Source organism: Drosophila elegans, unplaced genomic scaffold (assembly GCF_018152505.1).
Source record: "Drosophila elegans isolate 14027-0461.03 unplaced genomic scaffold, ASM1815250v1 contig_183, whole genome shotgun sequence".
Lineage (NCBI taxonomy): Eukaryota > Metazoa > Arthropoda > Insecta > Diptera > Drosophilidae > Drosophila > Drosophila elegans.
In genome coordinates, this window is record NW_024545550.1 from 639,975 (window position 1) to 654,530 (window position 14,556).

The 14,556-nt window shown below is 48.5% G+C and overlaps 5 protein-coding genes across 8 annotated transcripts; 3 read left to right on the plus strand and 2 right to left on the minus strand.

Annotated features, from left to right (window-relative positions):
• Positions 1 to 16: 16 nt before the first annotated feature.
• Positions 17 to 1,540, minus strand: LOC108147038 (COP9 signalosome complex subunit 4). Its single transcript, XM_017273301.2, has 2 exons — positions 871 to 1,540; positions 17 to 808 (listed from the first exon to the last, which is right to left on the minus strand). The coding sequence occupies exons 1-2, from the start codon at positions 1,456 to 1,458 to the stop codon at positions 158 to 160; spliced, it is 1,239 nt and encodes a 412-aa protein (XP_017128790.1). The 5' UTR covers positions 1,459 to 1,540; the 3' UTR covers positions 17 to 157.
• A 464-nt stretch (positions 1,541 to 2,004) lies between these two features.
• LOC108147047 (PX domain-containing protein kinase-like protein) lies at positions 2,005 to 6,049 on the plus strand. 3 transcript variants are annotated; one of them, XM_017273321.2, is made up of 8 exons: positions 2,005 to 2,389; positions 2,543 to 2,828; positions 2,883 to 3,291; positions 3,345 to 3,526; positions 3,588 to 3,827; positions 3,886 to 4,193; positions 4,331 to 4,526; positions 4,630 to 6,049. In XM_017273321.2, the coding sequence occupies exons 1-8, from the start codon at positions 2,288 to 2,290 to the stop codon at positions 4,851 to 4,853; spliced, it is 1,947 nt and encodes a 648-aa protein (XP_017128810.1). In that variant the 5' UTR covers positions 2,005 to 2,287; the 3' UTR covers positions 4,854 to 6,049. The 3 variants fall into 3 exon arrangements, with proteins under 3 accessions (XP_017128810.1, XP_017128811.1, XP_041563140.1); XM_041707206.1 differs by having other exon boundaries at positions 2,283 to 2,393; XM_017273322.2 differs by lacking the exon at positions 4,331 to 4,526.
• A 65-nt stretch (positions 6,050 to 6,114) lies between these two features.
• Positions 6,115 to 7,482, plus strand: LOC108147048 (dynein light chain Tctex-type 5-B). 2 transcript variants are annotated; one of them, XM_017273323.2, is made up of 4 exons: positions 6,115 to 6,308; positions 6,839 to 6,919; positions 6,982 to 7,181; positions 7,247 to 7,482. In XM_017273323.2, the coding sequence occupies exons 1-4, from the start codon at positions 6,183 to 6,185 to the stop codon at positions 7,410 to 7,412; spliced, it is 573 nt and encodes a 190-aa protein (XP_017128812.1). In that variant the 5' UTR covers positions 6,115 to 6,182; the 3' UTR covers positions 7,413 to 7,482. The 2 variants fall into 2 exon arrangements, with proteins under 2 accessions (XP_017128812.1, XP_017128813.1); XM_017273324.2 differs by lacking the exon at positions 6,115 to 6,308 and adding an exon at positions 6,458 to 6,599.
• A 91-nt stretch (positions 7,483 to 7,573) lies between these two features.
• On the minus strand, positions 7,574 to 11,883 carry LOC108147046 (RNA-binding protein spenito). Its single transcript, XM_017273319.2, has 3 exons — positions 11,749 to 11,883; positions 10,944 to 11,579; positions 7,574 to 10,880 (listed from the first exon to the last, which is right to left on the minus strand). Exons 2-3 carry the CDS (start codon positions 11,501 to 11,503, stop codon positions 9,050 to 9,052), a joined length of 2,391 nt encoding a protein of 796 aa, XP_017128808.1. The 5' UTR covers positions 11,504 to 11,579; positions 11,749 to 11,883; the 3' UTR covers positions 7,574 to 9,049.
• Positions 11,884 to 12,162: 279 nt separating this feature from the next.
• LOC108147066 (septin-2) lies at positions 12,163 to 13,889 on the plus strand. Its single transcript, XM_017273358.2, has one exon. It carries the CDS (start codon positions 12,386 to 12,388, stop codon positions 13,655 to 13,657), a length of 1,272 nt encoding a protein of 423 aa, XP_017128847.1. The 5' UTR covers positions 12,163 to 12,385; the 3' UTR covers positions 13,658 to 13,889.
• Positions 13,890 to 14,556: the final 667 nt, after the last annotated feature.

The window sequence follows — 14,556 nt, forward strand, 5'->3', positions numbered from 1 at the left end:
GGTTCCACAGGATCGATAATGTACATAATTTCATTTATTTTTATAAATTAAAAATGAAATCTATCGCAGGCGCGGTTAATATCCGATTTGCTGCGCTCTTATTGGCCGACGTCTCTCATGAATATGAAGGTGAGTGAGGATCTGGTGAGAGCCGGGTTCAGTTCAGGTTATCTAGCCAATCTGGCTCGGCCACACTTATCTTCTCTATTATGGAATTCACTTGATAGCACAGCGACTGGATCTGTCTATCCCACTGCGGCAGTAGCTCGCGGTTCTCGAAGTGCACTATGCCCGAGATCTGGTCGATGTGTCCGTTCATGCGGCCCTCGGTGATCATCTGGGAGGCGATCTTCTCCGCCTTCACCGCTGGTATGTCCAGCAGAGCGCCCAGTTCCTCGAAGGTGATGTTGTTGTACAGCTTGCTAGCCGACAGCAGATTGTGCTCGAAGACGGCCCGATCCAGGATCGAGGAGCCGTCGGGCGTGGCAGCCTTTTGATGGTCCTGCAGCAGAGCCTCGAACTCTTGCAGCTCGGAGCGTCGGATGATGCGTTCCAAGTACATCTTCTCCAGAATCCCGTAGGCCGGCAGATGCTGGCAGCGTTCGTCCTTGAACAAAGTGGCCAGCATGCGGGAGCGCTGCTGTCCGGCAGAGGCGAGTACTGTGCAGATGAGCGCCTTCTTCAGCGCCGTCATCCGCTCGCCCTGGTCAACGATCTTGCGGTAGGAGAGCTCGTTGTATCGCTGGGCGGCCTCGATGAACTTGCGCCGGTAGTCCAGCACACGGGCATAGCAGACTTTGTAGAGCACCTAAATTTGATGATTTTCGAAGGATATAGTCGGCAAGGGTTTAACCACAAGATGGAATTCACCTGCAGCTCCTCTGAGTTGGTTTCGGCCTGCAGCAGTGAGGCACGGTTGATGAACAGCTCGGCCTGCACGGAATCGTTGTCCTCCAGGTAGAGCCGGGCGATCTTTAGATAGGTGCCCAGCTTGCACTCCACGGAGTACTGCTTCTGGCCCGTCTCCAGCGGAATGCCCACCAGCACCGTGGCCGCATCGCGCCACTGCTGGTTGCGCTCGTAGATGTTGGCCAGGTGGAACCGGATGCCGGCCACCTGCTCCTCGAACGAGATGACGCGCGGATTAACCTTCTCCAGGGTGAAGTGGGAGAGCTGCTTGGAGAGGTCGTCGGGCAGTTTGCTCAGCTCGCCGCCCACGTCGTTGAGGATCTGGCGCGAGATGACCAGGCTGACGTGCTCGTTCACAATCGCCTCCACAAAGAGCCGGAGACCATCGATCAGCTCCTGGCCGGTGTTCGCCAGCACCGTCTTTAGCAGCTGGCGATACTTGTCCGCCTGGTCCTTGTGCGTGCCGGTGAAGTTGATCAGGCCCATCAGCTGGTTGCGCAGGACCGCCGTCGAGATGCCCTTGCCCGGATTTGCGTAGTTTGCGGCCATGTTCACTTGTATTTCCCAATTACTTCGCACTAGCTAAGAACAACAACGCAAGCTCATCCCCGGTTATCGATAGCTCGCGAATCCGGCCGCGGAAGTGCTGAGCGCTTAGCTCATTTCAAGCTATGTCTGAACTTATGGTAACTGAGCTGCTGATGTGTCCATTATAAATTCTATGTACATTTCAGTAAACACTTCTAAGTTTTGCATTATGTTCCTCTACATGATTCGTATTTATGTTTCTTAATAGATTATGCTCGAACTCTCTTTTAGCAAATATTTGTGAAAAGTTTCAAAAAATTTTTGAATTGAAAAAACAAGAATTCTAAACAATTTAACATAGTTCTAACATGCGATACTTAAAAATTAAAGTTGCACAACATTCACCATTTTTAGTTCGATTTAACACCACTTGATTGCAATTCCTGCTGTAAACTGGCTTTCCATATTTATTTAGCTACCAGAAATACAGTTTTCAAAGCATATTTTCGGGACATCTCTGATTCAGTGCTGGCAAACGCCAAATGCAAAAGTACCCCACTAGCAGAACTGTGCAACACTTGGCTCTTAACGATTATATGTAAACAGTGAAAAAAGTATATTCAGGTGCAATTGGCCTGAAAAACTAAAACACAAATCGAAACACACAATTCGCAAGTGGCAGATAATACTGGTTTAATTGAAGAACTCGAGAACGCCTCGTGTGTGGGAACACCTACGCCAATCTGCGTCCAAAAGGGTGGTGACGGGACAAAGCCCACACACATACACACAATAATCGGGTGCAGCGCAGCTCGCTGAGTGAAGTGGAAAATGTATCCAAAGGAGTCCAATGGCCGTATTTGCGAGCAGATATGAACGGAAATTGCCAATTGACGACACCCATTCGCTGAGCTGCGAGATAACCGCTGTCCAGGAGGTTGCCGGACATACGGTAGGTAGTGTAACTCCAAGGATGGGGTGGGGAGGTGGAGGGGAAGGGGAGCTGATGACCCCAGTGAAAAATCAATAATTGTTGATGATTTCATGCAATCGGCGAGTGTGTGCGAGTGTGTGTACATATGTGTCTGTGCGTGTCTGCTTGCAGGAGTACTTGCTGCGCGTGTGGAGGGGCTGCAGCAACAAGGACTACTGGACCGTACTGCGCCGCTACAATGACTTCGACCGGCTGGACAAGTCTCTACGCGTCTCCGGCATCGAGCTGCCGCTGCCTCGCAAGCGCATCTTTGGTAACATGCGTCCGGAGTTCGTAGCTGAACGGAAGCAAGCCCTGCAAGTGTACATAAACGCCGTACTAATGAATCCCATACTGGCCTCCTCGTTGCCAGCCAAGCGCTTCGTCGATCCCGAGAGTTACTCGCAATCCTTTCACGGTGGGTTCACTTCGTGACGCTTATATACATTACATTACTTTTCATTCTCTACAGATCATGCCGTGCAGAATGCCATGCTATGCCTGCGAAACGACACGACATGGTCGCTGGGCGGAAGTATGGGCGCCATAGGTTGGCGCCTTCGGAAGCACTACTTCAAGGTGACCACCAAGCCGCCGGAGAAGAGCCACAACAAGCAGTTGGTGAAGAGCGGCTCGCAAACGCATCAGAGCAAGCATTTTGCCGCCGGAAGCAGCAACGGCAGCGGTCACTCCATCGATGCGGGTACCTTGGAGCCCGGAGCCGAGGTGGTGGCCGAGTGGCTCGAATACGGGCCGGACAAGTTTGTCGACGAGAAGGAAATCGGTGGCATAATGAAGAGCTTGATGGGGCTGCAGCATCCGCACATCGAGCCGGTGCTCCTGGCTGCCCACACCGAAAACGGCTGCCTCGTCATCAGGAAGTCAGTACTCAAAGTTATATATCAAAGATTGTAACTAAGTTTGTGATCTATAGATTCCATAAGCACGGTACCCTGAAGGATGTTTTATGCATGGCCGGAAATCCAAAGAATCCCTTCCTCAGCAAGTACGGCAATCCGAAGGGACGAACTGCCCTCTCGATGAAACAGGTGGCCACCTACGGCAAGCAAATCCTCGAGGCCCTCATATTTTTGCATTCCAAGGGCTACGCATATGGTAAGATACAGCTTTTTTTATCTAAAGACACTTCATTAATTTCTTGACAACTTAACAACAGGTCACCTACATTCCGGAAACATAGTGATAGTGGACGATTGTGTTAAGCTACTGGACATCGAAAACTTTTTGCTGGGCGTACCCGCTTTCTACCGGCCATTTTTTATGCAGCACAGCAAGATCCATGCCATCGAGACCATTGATGTTTACTGTTTTGGCCACGTTCTGTTTGAAATGGCCATGGGTTATCCGCTGCAGGAATCGGTTGTGCGCCAGATCACCGAATGTCCCGAGGCGTTAAGTGGGTGCTTCGAAATAATCAAGCTTTGTGCTCGGCTCTAATCCATTTACCTTTGCAGAATCCCTGCTGGAGAGCATTCTGTCCAAGGAAGCATGCAAGGCTGGCCTACCGACGCTGGAGCAGCTGCTGGGTCATAGATTCTTCACACAATACGCTTCAAGTGAGGGCACTGGCGCCGCTGGCAGTGCAGAGAAGCCGTACTTTAAGCTATCCCTGAACGCCAAGGAGCTGCTTAAGCAGGCTGCCATCAAGAGCGAGAATCGCCTGCGAGACGAACAGAAGTCGGTGAAGAACCAAAAGCGCATTGTGCGCGTCCAGGAGCTGATGAGTTCCGAGGAGGAGAAACGCAAGTCCAAGCAGAAAGCAGTTAGTTTTCCAAAAACCCAAAAGCCCAAACACCCAAACCCTCAACCGCTTCACGTAGTTCATAATCTCACACAGCCCTTTAACGAACACTCTTTGGTTTCTCTTTTCCTTTTATTTAAACCGATGCTTACGTCTAGAAACTAGAGCACAAACAGTCGAAGCTAAAGCAGCAAGGTTCAATCCAAACGAACAATGGACGCTTGTCGCTTGTGGCTGCGACTGCAGCGGCAGCTTCCTCCAGCACCGCAGTGGTTGGCGGCGGTTTATGTGGGGCCGACTCCTTCAACCGCTCCGACAGCACTCCCGAGGAGCCCACCATGGCCGGCATCAAATGTAGTTATCTGAACAACCAATCACAGCTTCCAATCAGTAGTTTTTTATAGCTTCTTCCCCTCAACTCACCTCGACTCACATGCCATTCCGCTTTCCTTTTTAGCCCCACCGCTTACTCCGGCGCCGCACTTGGGCGGCATTTATCAGCAGGAATTGCCGGCGTCACCCGGCGCACCGGTGGAACGGCAGTCGTCTACACCGAACATGCTGGCCGAGGATACGGAAGGCGGCGAGGGCGAGGGTGACGAGCTGACCCGCTCCGCTCTGCTGGAGTCCATCTGCAAATTCAATCGCGGATCGCTGCGTAAGGTGCGCTCCAACGACTAGCTGCGCTACTGGGAGATGCAGAGATTTATAAACATAACAATTTTTGGACCAAATGTGGCGTTATGAAATAACGGTGCCATCAAAAGAAAAAAAAGTAACACGAAACTAATCGAATTCCAAAAGCTACATTTTTAGAGGCATATTGAAAAAACAAGAAACAGCAGATCGAAGACACCGCTGAGCATTAGCATATAACCCAAAACAATCCAGCAATTACTACCTACATATATGTACTAACGAAACCCACTGATTATAATTATTGCATCTTATACGTGTCCACTATACATTGCATACGGAATGTGTCTACACTTACATATATAGAAAATGGAACAAGTTACAAGTCACACATTTGCGAGCAGACTCCCGGATCGCAACTAAAGCTTTACCTATGTGTCCACTACACGACTGAAACTAACTTTGGTACGAATATCTAAAATGAACATGAAAATGGAAACAAAAAAAAATGTAGAACAAGAATGAAACGAGATACAGAGAAATTTAGTACTTTCCAATATTTACAAACATAAGTCTGCACCAAAATTTGCACGAGACGCGTGAAGCTATTCTTTTATAAGGCCCACTGGCCCATATAGTACGTGGATGTTAGATGTCTAAGAAATTGTTCCTCGGTGTTGTGCTATCTCCACCAGCGTGTTTTTATCGCCAATTTTTAGTAGTTGTACTGCAGGTTTTGTAACTGACTTTCAGTTTTTGTTTTTTTTTTTTTATATATATTTCGAAGAGCCACGAATGTTTTAAAAACACTCAAACTATTCGTTTATAGTCTACATCTATACATACTCGGAGTCCTGGACTCAAAATAGTTGTAGCAACAGACAAAGACAAGGAAATGTGGCCAAGAATGAATTCGCACTGTTATTGTTTTCTTTTTTATAGACAATTTATTAGGTGTGTATTTAATGGAAATCCAAATTCGAATTATGTGTCGAGTATATTTATATTTGAATATGTGTGTATATATATATATGTAATTGATGTTTTGTGGCCACAAGAGCACCCAGAACTAAACGTAAATATCGTAACGTAAATTGCTGTGTGTGTATATTATCGTCTACTAACTGTGTTTGATATACTTTAAACCGGAGACCGAACCAAAATGATAACACAAAATGCGAAACATATTCCCCACACACATATTGCAAACCAAATAAAGTGTAAACCCATTGTCGTTGTAAGCCCGCCTTTGTTTTACTGTCGATCTAAGGGGGCTGGACTCCCTGTCACTTATTTTCCTGAGTTCCTTAAGGTTATAGTTTTGTGTTTGAGACTGGGAACTGACGAAAAACTTGTAGTTAAAACACTGTGATTATGGGCGACTCGCCGGAGGAGCGACGAAGCAAGGAAGTGGCGCCCGAGGCGCCTGCCAAGGAGGCGGAAACTGGAAAGGGCAAAAAGGAGAAGAAGGAAAAGTCGGCCGAGGGCAGTCAAAAGCCGGTAAGTTAGTTTGCTAGTTTGGCTGACAAGTGGCGCATAATTTGGGGCCCCGTATTGATTCAACAAACAAACGCCACAAACGAACTGCCACGAATTGCCACGGCGACAGGCCGTCAAAGTAATCTGGCAGGGAATAACTTAATGGCATAATCATTTGTGGTTTTATGGCTAACCGCGACGCACTCGACCCGACTACTCGATTCCATTAGTACAACAAATAAAATGGCAGCCGCTGCAGCTAAGAACTGGTCGGGTCTGGTGAATCTCTACCTTGGGCAGGAGCGCGCAAAGGTACACGATTGATTTTGCCATTATGGTGGCAATAGGTATTTGATATCTTTTTAATGAATTGATATTGATGCTTGTAACGGAATGTGAACACGAGAATGGAATGTATGTGGTTCGTCTGAAAATTGGCCAAGTCACGCAAATAGTCTTGTGGGGATTCTAATCGGGGGTTTTGAGGGTTTGATATATATCTGCGGTTGAACTAACATGCATATTTGGTTTCCCATTTCATCACCATGCAGAGGCCAGCGGGCAGCCAGCGCGGATCGCTGACCAAGTCACATTTGAGCGTTCCCCTGGGCATGGGTGCTCCGGCAGCCAAGGTGAGCCAAGTAGCATTAACTTCCAAACCTCCTTTGTATCTTAAGATCCGCACGATTTGTAGCCCACCATGCGGTTCATGCCCACCTATCGTCTGGAGTCAAAGAATCCCCTGAACAAGGAGCGCGTGGAGAACATCATCAAGGCGGTGATGAATCGGCACTATAACGATGAGTACATGTTCCATCCCAAGCATTCGCTGCACATGGCTGCCCAGGTCAGCGAGGAGATCAAGAATAGGATCAAACTGGACAACTACGACAGGTGACTTGACTTGGTTGCACATAATCCTGATACCCAACTAACCACTAATCCCCACCTTTCCCAAGATATCGCTACATTGTGCTGGTCACGGTGGGTGAGTTCCTGATGCAGGGTCTCTACTCGATGGTGAACTTCCTGTGGGATGCTGAAAAAGACGGATTCGTGACCTACAGCGTGGAGAGACCCTCGTACTTTGCGGTCTGCACCACCTTTTACCTGTACTACGATTGAAGCCCAGTATTCGTGGCACTACTGGGCTCTCCCTCGAGTTGTTATTAAAATTAAAGTTATTGTTGCATAATCTTTACCTTCCTCCGTTGGTTCTTCTGATTGATTCACTTTTTTCGGCACTTGGTTGCACACTGTAACTCACATTTTTGAACACATTTGGATTCGATAGTTGACGTTTATTTAAAGAGCAGTATAATAGTTTTATATATAATATTTTTTGAAGCATAAATTACTCGTACATCTGTCTAATGATGTGAATTAACTGCGTTTGATCGTGACTACTATCTCTTAGTGTTAAAGATTAACGATTGGTATATATATCAGTACGATATATATGTATATATATTTATATAGATAATATATTTTGAGAACACACGCATACACAGCACATGCACTGGGCCAACTAATTGGATTTTCATCATATCTTAATTGATTTGAGGCCCGTGGAATGACACTTGAACTCACAGAAACATAAATGTCGCATGAACGCATATGTATAAATTATAAACAAAACACCATTCTGTTGAGAGCAGCCACAAGAAAACCAATGTAACAATTGCCAAACCCAATCAAACAGCAGAGACATTTTGGAGCAAATGCTACACGACGTTCTCTCTTCGGATGGAAGACGGATAAACAGATTCGGATTTGGTAGCCACTTTCACGCACCCACAGGCCAAAACAAAAACACCAATGAACGAACCTCTGGGAGATCGGGGGGCAACTGAAGCTCAGCCAGAGTTAAGCACTTCGCACTGATTGCTCTTTTTACGGCGGAATCGCACTGCAATACAAACTCTGGAAACACTTTGGTAACATTCGTTTTGGACTCATCTCATCTGGACAATCAGACCACTACTGTGGGTGCACTTTTTGTCGCACTGTATTTTCATCATCAACATAGTTCACAAACCAAAGACCAAAGCAAAAATCATCAGCGTAAACACAAATCAAATGAAAGAAATCAATTTAAAAGAACACAAAAACTGTTTCATCAAGATTATTTCGCACTAGTTGTTGATCTTAAGCGGACACTCAAATTTGTTTTTTTTTTTTTTTTTAGAAAATTTAAGGTATTTTACTCGTGTTGTTTTCATACTCAGTTGTACACTTTAACATAATAAAATTGGAAAAACTGTATGGATGCGTTTGGAGACAATATTGTTTGATTTGTCTCAAACTTTTTAGCACAATAATAAAAATATGTAATAACTTCACTGTCACTAACACATCGAGAACTTGAAATGAAACCATAAACAGAGAGATCCTGTCTGCAAAAGAACGTTAATTAATGGGTAATTAATACGGGTCAGGGATCAGGGGTCAGGGGTCAGGGGTCATGAGGTGTGGATGATGTCTCCTCGGTTCTGCTCGTGTCTCTGCGTGTGTGTGTGTGTGTGTGTGTGTGTGTGCGTGCGGTGCTTGGAGGGTGCACATACACGACCCTTGCATGTATGTGACCCCCAGTTCGTCCTCCTCCGTTTAAGAGAGGGGCATCTAAGATACGACTACGGCTGCTACATTATAGTTAGGTGTGGCGGAGTCTTCCCTTCCCTTGAGCACTGTGGCTAGTCATTACCTCCAGTTTGTCCAGCACTTGCCTCTCCCGCCCCCCCGGCATCCGATTTCAATCCACCTTAGGCCGTGCCGCCGCGCACCACCACAATGACCAGGTGATCCTCCTTCAGACCCTCTTCCGTGAGGCTGTGACAGGTGCGCTTCAGCAGCTCCGTGGAGAAGTCGCAGGGTGGAAAGGCGTACAGCACGCCGGTGGCCTCGGTCTCCTTGTTCAGCAGCGAGATGACGCCAGCCGCCTCCTTCTGCTTCAGATAGGAGACCAGGTTCCTCAAAGGTCGCGTCTGCACGCTGGCATCGTCGCAATTGGTGTCATTCGTGGAGCCAGCCAGGCCCATAAAGATAGCATGCGAGGATGAGGATGCAATCCGCTTCTGCACATCGTCCAACTTCGGCGGATCCAATCGCAGTCGTTGGGTGATGCGTAGATTGTGCTTGCCCTCCTCGTCGCGCATCAACGACTCTACAATGTCGGTATCTCCATCAGTCAGATGGAACTTCGCTGGGAACAGGGAGCTCTTGAGGATCAGTGCTCCGGTCCAAACGGTGCTGCATTTGCGCGCCACATCCGGCACCGTACTGGCCGATCCAAGGGCATCGTTGCGACGAGTCGAGGTATCAGAATCCGATCCGGGAGAGCGAGCCCGCTTTAAGGGCGACCTCGAGCGCGAGCGTTCCACGCCAGGCTCCCGAGAGCTGGAGCGGGCTCCCCTGTCGTATGACTCTCCCGGTGGGCGTCGCCACTCGTCGTCCACTCCGCCGGGCGGCGGCACCGACGAAGATGAACCGGCCAAGGAGCCGGGATGCGGCGGCCTGTGAACATCGTTGTGGTAGTGGTACATGCCTCGTCCCCTTCCGCGATAGCCACCTCTTCCACGGTAGCCACCTCTAGGAGGATACGGCGAGTAGCCACCTCTCGGTGCGTACGCCGCGGACTCCTCATAGTACGGGTCATACTCTGGACGCCTGTACTCCAGTGCACTTTCGTCATACGGCGGCTTGGAGCCCTTAAATGGAGCCGCCGGTGTGGCGCCCGGCAACTCTGCAAAGTCCGTGCGAAGACGACGCTCAGGTCCACCCAGCGGGAATCCTCGCATCTCCTTTACCGCCGCCGTGGCCGCCTCCACCGTTTCGTATTGAATGTAGGCGTACGGCTCGCCCTTCTGGTACTCGATCTTCTTGATGGCCCCGAAGCGATCAAACTCTCGCTCTAACTGAGTGACCGAGGTCCAGGCACCCAGACCTCCGATCCACATGCGTGTGGCCGGAGTCACCTTGCCGTAACCAATCTTGCACTGGAACTTGCCGATGTACTGGCCGGACAGCTCGATCTTGGCCCGGTGTGCCATGTCCAGGTTCTGGTAGCGCACAAACGCGAACGCGTTGCCCGTGCCCGGCGGCGGGCGCTTGATGTCGATATCATCCACCACACCATACTTGCCGAAGATGCGACGCAGCTCGTCGTCGGCGATGGTCACCTCCAGATTTCCCGCGAACAGGGTGCGCGTGGAGAGGGGATCATCCTCGGGCTGCACGTGGTGCAGGTAGTTGGGAAACTTGTCCTTCTTGCTCTCCGGCTTCTCGTAGGGGGCGTGCGGTCGTGGTGCCAACGGCCTCATTGGTGAGTACTGATGTGGAGGCGCATGACCATGGATGTGATGCGGATGGCCGCCGCGATGCAGAGGAGGTCCGCGTGGCGGATGGGGATAGTCGTGGTGCATGGGCCGGTAATCGCGTGGATGCACTGCGTGCGGGTGCATGTGGGGCGGACCGTAGCGGTCATAGGGATCAAGCGGTGGACGGCGGTGATCCAGCGGAACCCCTTGGCCCATTGGTGAGCGCGAGTAGTGGTAGCGCTCGTAGTCCGGCGGGGACATCGAGTGCCCGCGAGGTCTGCAAAGTGGAAATAGAGTGTAAGGCAAGGGAAACTATCGAAATTTGTATACAAAATCCCACCTATACTCTGGCCTGGTGCTGCTCTTGTACACCGGCTCAACAATAGCCATCTTGTCATAGATGATGAGGCGCGGTTTGTGGTGCTTGGCCTCACGCGCATCCTCTGGCGTTCGGAAGCAGACGTAGGCTACCCGCTCGTCCAGGTCGTGGGCCAGCCGCACACTGAAGTCGCCAAACTTCTTGTACTCGCGGTACAGCGTCTCCTCGATGAAATCGTCCGGCGCCTTTGGCGGCAAAGCGCTGACGCACAAAACCTTGTAGCCAGCCGGACGCTCCGCGGGCGGAGGACCACGCATGTACGGCTCCCGGTGCGGAGATCCGTAGCGGCCACGTGGACTGGGCGAGCGCTCCAGACGGCGTCGCATGCGCTCTGGCGACAGTCGCTCCGGAGAGTCGCCCGGCACACCGCTGCCGTTGTCGTAGCCACGTCCCATGCTCCGCGAGTTGCGCGACAGGCTGCTCCTGGAGGCCGGACCCGGGGAGCGCGAGGCGCTGCGCTTCATGTTGTGGATTTTGATTGTGATTCGATCGGCTCCGGCTCCGTCTCTATGACTACTCATGGGCGGCTCTTCCGGTGCGCTTTTCCTCGGGTGCTGGTGCTGCCTGGGAACCTTCTGGCAACTGGGACTGGGAGTTCTGCAAAGTATCCGAGATTGGCCTTGTGAAAGTACGTTGTGAAAAGCAAGCGGACAAGCGGCGGCCAAGTGAAAAGAAAATGGCGGCGCTCCAACGACAAAGAAAATCGCTCTTTGCAATGGGAATTCCCCTAAAACTAAGAAAATTTTATATATTTTGTTGATCTTACCTCGCTAGCTCTTTTCTAAAGTTGACTGCAGTGCACTTTTGCTAATAAATCGCGGATAATCCTGGGATTTGTAATTTTCTGCGGCTTTGCAAATTCTGTATGCGTCAAGAGTGGAAGTGCGGCTATCGATAACCAGCCGACGTACTCGCCATTCCTGGAAGTGGCGATGTTATCGATGAATTTCTGGCTACTTTCAAGCCATAACATTTAAAACTATCAGAATATTATTTTTAAAAAGTGTAAGTCTGAGATAATGTAATGCCAATTCACAATACATGTATTATGTTTGTTAGCTTTTGCTCTTTAATTCAAATAGTATTCGTTTGGAATAAACATTTGAGGAGCACCCCCGAGTACATGTTTTATTTATAGCTAAACTAGAGCTATTTTCTATCGAAATTCATATTTTAATCGAGCAGCACTGCCTCGCGGCAAATCATTCAAATTTGTTAAGGCTGCAGGTAAAATAGATCACAGGTAGAATACGGCCGAATAGAAGAAGATTATATATAAATCCTCATATGCCGGAAAACCCAAATGGGTGATTGGGAACCTTTCCGCTCCTACCCGTGCCCAGAGTATAAAGGGCAGCGCCATCGCCGACCGGAACCATTGTTCCGCCAGAACCAAAAGCGAAATGGTGCATTTAGCGACTGAGAAGAAGACCCAGGAGGTGGTTGCGCCAAAAGCGCCCAGACAGCTCAAACTGGATGGCCACGTGGGATTCGACACGCTGCCCGATCAACTGGTCAACAAGAGCGTGCAGAATGGCTTCAGCTTCAACATCCTGTGCATCGGGGAGACGGCCCTCGGGAAATCGACGCTCATGGACACGCTCTTCAACACCAGCTTTGGGGCCACGCCCAGTCCGCACTGCCTGCCCAATGTGAAGCTGCGGGCGAACACCTACGAGCTACAGGAGAGCAATGTCCGGCTGAAGCTAACCATTTGCGACACCATTGGATACGGGGATCAGGTGAATAAGGCGGACAGCTACAAGGCCCTGGTGGAGTACGTGGACAGCCAGTTCGAGGCGTATCTGCAGGAGGAGCTCAAGATCCAACGCACGATGGCCAGTGCCCACGATGGTCGCGTCCACGCCTGTCTCTACTTCATCTGTCCCACTGGCCACGGACTGAAAGCCATGGATCTGGAGTGCATGAAGCAGCTGGACACGCGTGTGAACATCATACCCGTCATCGCCAAGGCGGACACCATCTCCAAGTCGGAGCTGGCTGGGTTCAAGGAGCGGATAATGAACGAACTGCGCCGGAACAAAGTGAGCATCTACCAGTTCCCCACGGACGACGAAACGGTGGCCGATACCAACGTCTCCATGAATGGCCATCTGCCCTTTGCCGTTGTGGGCAGCACGGAGTTCGTGAAGGTGGCCGGAAAGCTGGTGCGTGCCCGCCAGTATCCCTGGGGAGCGGTGCACATCGAGAACGAGGCGCACTGCGACTTTGTGAAGCTGCGCGAGATGGTCATCCGCACGAACATGGAGGATCTGCGCGAGTTGACCCACTCTCGCCACTATGAGCTCTTCCGCCAGCGGCGATTGCAGCAAATGGGCTTCGTGGACGTGGACAGCAACAACCAGCCGGTGTCCTTTCAGCAGACCTTCGAGTCCAAGCGCTCCGACCACCTGGCCTGCCTCCAGGCCAAAGAAGAGGAAGTGCGTCAAATGTTCGTCCAGCGGGTCAAGCAGAAGGAGAACGAGCTGAAGGACAGCGAGAGGGATCTGCACATCAAGTTCGAGCGGTTGAAGCGGGAGCATCTGGATGAAAAGGCCCAACTGGAGGAGGCGCGTCGTCAGCTGGAGGAGGAGTGCCAAGAGCTGCAGAAGCGCAAGCTCCAACTGGCCAACGGTACGCACACACTTACCTTGGGCAGGGGCAAGAAGAAGTAGTTTGCTTAGTCTTAAGGCTTACGACATTTCGAACGACTTCGATTTTCAAAACACCATCGATCCGATCGATTTTTAACCTTTTTCTTTTTATTCAATATTAATTTAACACACAATAAATCAAAGAATTATATAATGCATTTCTTAATAATAAACTTAGATTTAAAAACTTGACGAATTTATAATGTTTCCTTAAGATGAAAGTGTATAAAATAAATTTGAAAATTAAAAAAAAAAAAAATCGTTATATTTTTTATTTTTGCTTGAGATTTCACTATCATTATGATTTCATTGCCAAAAGACTACTTATTCATACAAAAGCTACTCTTATTTTTGGTGGCATTGGAAGCCGCAGTTCCTTGAACAAATTCTAAAATCAGCATTATTGGTTCTGTATGAATTTTAAGAATGATGAGTTTTGAATTGCAATGTACTTCAAAATTATATTACATTAAATTGACAGTTTTTTAATTTAATTTTTCGCGTGGCCTAGGTTTTGGTTGATTTAGTTAATTGTTCTGTGGGAATCTTTAATAACAAGTTGCTCTGCTAATTTTTAACCATATTCATCGACTGGAGGTCATTTATGACAGTTATATTTAAAATTAAAAAATTACAAGTAAATTTTCTAAAAAATTCAAATATTTTGGTAAATGTTTAAATATATTATATGTATATATTTAAGGTTCACGTTTATTTGAATATGAAATAATTTAAAATTAATCAACTCAATATAAGTCAGAATAATATGTATACTTTTATATAACTAACTATTATTAAAAATTAAACTTGAAGATGCTTTGTTTATAAATCTCTTATAATTTATAAAATGAATGTACCTAAACTATTTCTGAGTTAGAAGTAAAATAGAAAAATTCATTAGGTATTTAATATATTTTCCA

What these genes read in the sequence shown, in the direction of transcription:
- LOC108147047 (XM_017273321.2), top strand. Translation starts at nt 2,288, where the DNA reads ATGGCCGTATTTGCGAGCAGATATGAACGGAAATTGCCAATTGACGAC. An exon ending in GGCTGCCTCGTCATCAGGAA is followed by an intron (nt 3,292 to 3,344) that starts GTCAGTACTCAA and finishes TGTGATCTATAG; the next exon opens with ATTCCATAAGCACGGTACCC. An exon ending in GCAAGTCCAAGCAGAAAGCA is followed by an intron (nt 4,194 to 4,330) that starts GTTAGTTTTCCA and finishes GCTTACGTCTAG; the next exon opens with AAACTAGAGCACAAACAGTC.
- LOC108147046 (XM_017273319.2), bottom strand. Translation starts at nt 11,503, where the DNA reads ATGAGTAGTCATAGAGACGGAGCCGGAGCCGATCGAATCACAATCAAA. An exon ending in AGCACCAGGCCAGAGTATAG is followed by an intron (nt 10,881 to 10,943) that starts GTGGGATTTTGT and finishes TCCACTTTGCAG; the next exon opens with ACCTCGCGGGCACTCGATGT.
- LOC108147048 (XM_017273323.2), top strand. Translation starts at nt 6,183, where the DNA reads ATGGGCGACTCGCCGGAGGAGCGACGAAGCAAGGAAGTGGCGCCCGAG. An exon ending in TGGGTGCTCCGGCAGCCAAG is followed by an intron (nt 6,920 to 6,981) that starts GTGAGCCAAGTA and finishes CACGATTTGTAG; the next exon opens with CCCACCATGCGGTTCATGCC. An exon ending in AAACTGGACAACTACGACAG is followed by an intron (nt 7,182 to 7,246) that starts GTGACTTGACTT and finishes ACCTTTCCCAAG; the next exon opens with ATATCGCTACATTGTGCTGG.
- LOC108147066 (XM_017273358.2), top strand. Translation starts at nt 12,386, where the DNA reads ATGGTGCATTTAGCGACTGAGAAGAAGACCCAGGAGGTGGTTGCGCCA.
- LOC108147038 (XM_017273301.2), bottom strand. Translation starts at nt 1,458, where the DNA reads ATGGCCGCAAACTACGCAAATCCGGGCAAGGGCATCTCGACGGCGGTC. An exon ending in CCAACTCAGAGGAGCTGCAG is followed by an intron (nt 809 to 870) that starts GTGAATTCCATC and finishes CATCAAATTTAG; the next exon opens with GTGCTCTACAAAGTCTGCTA.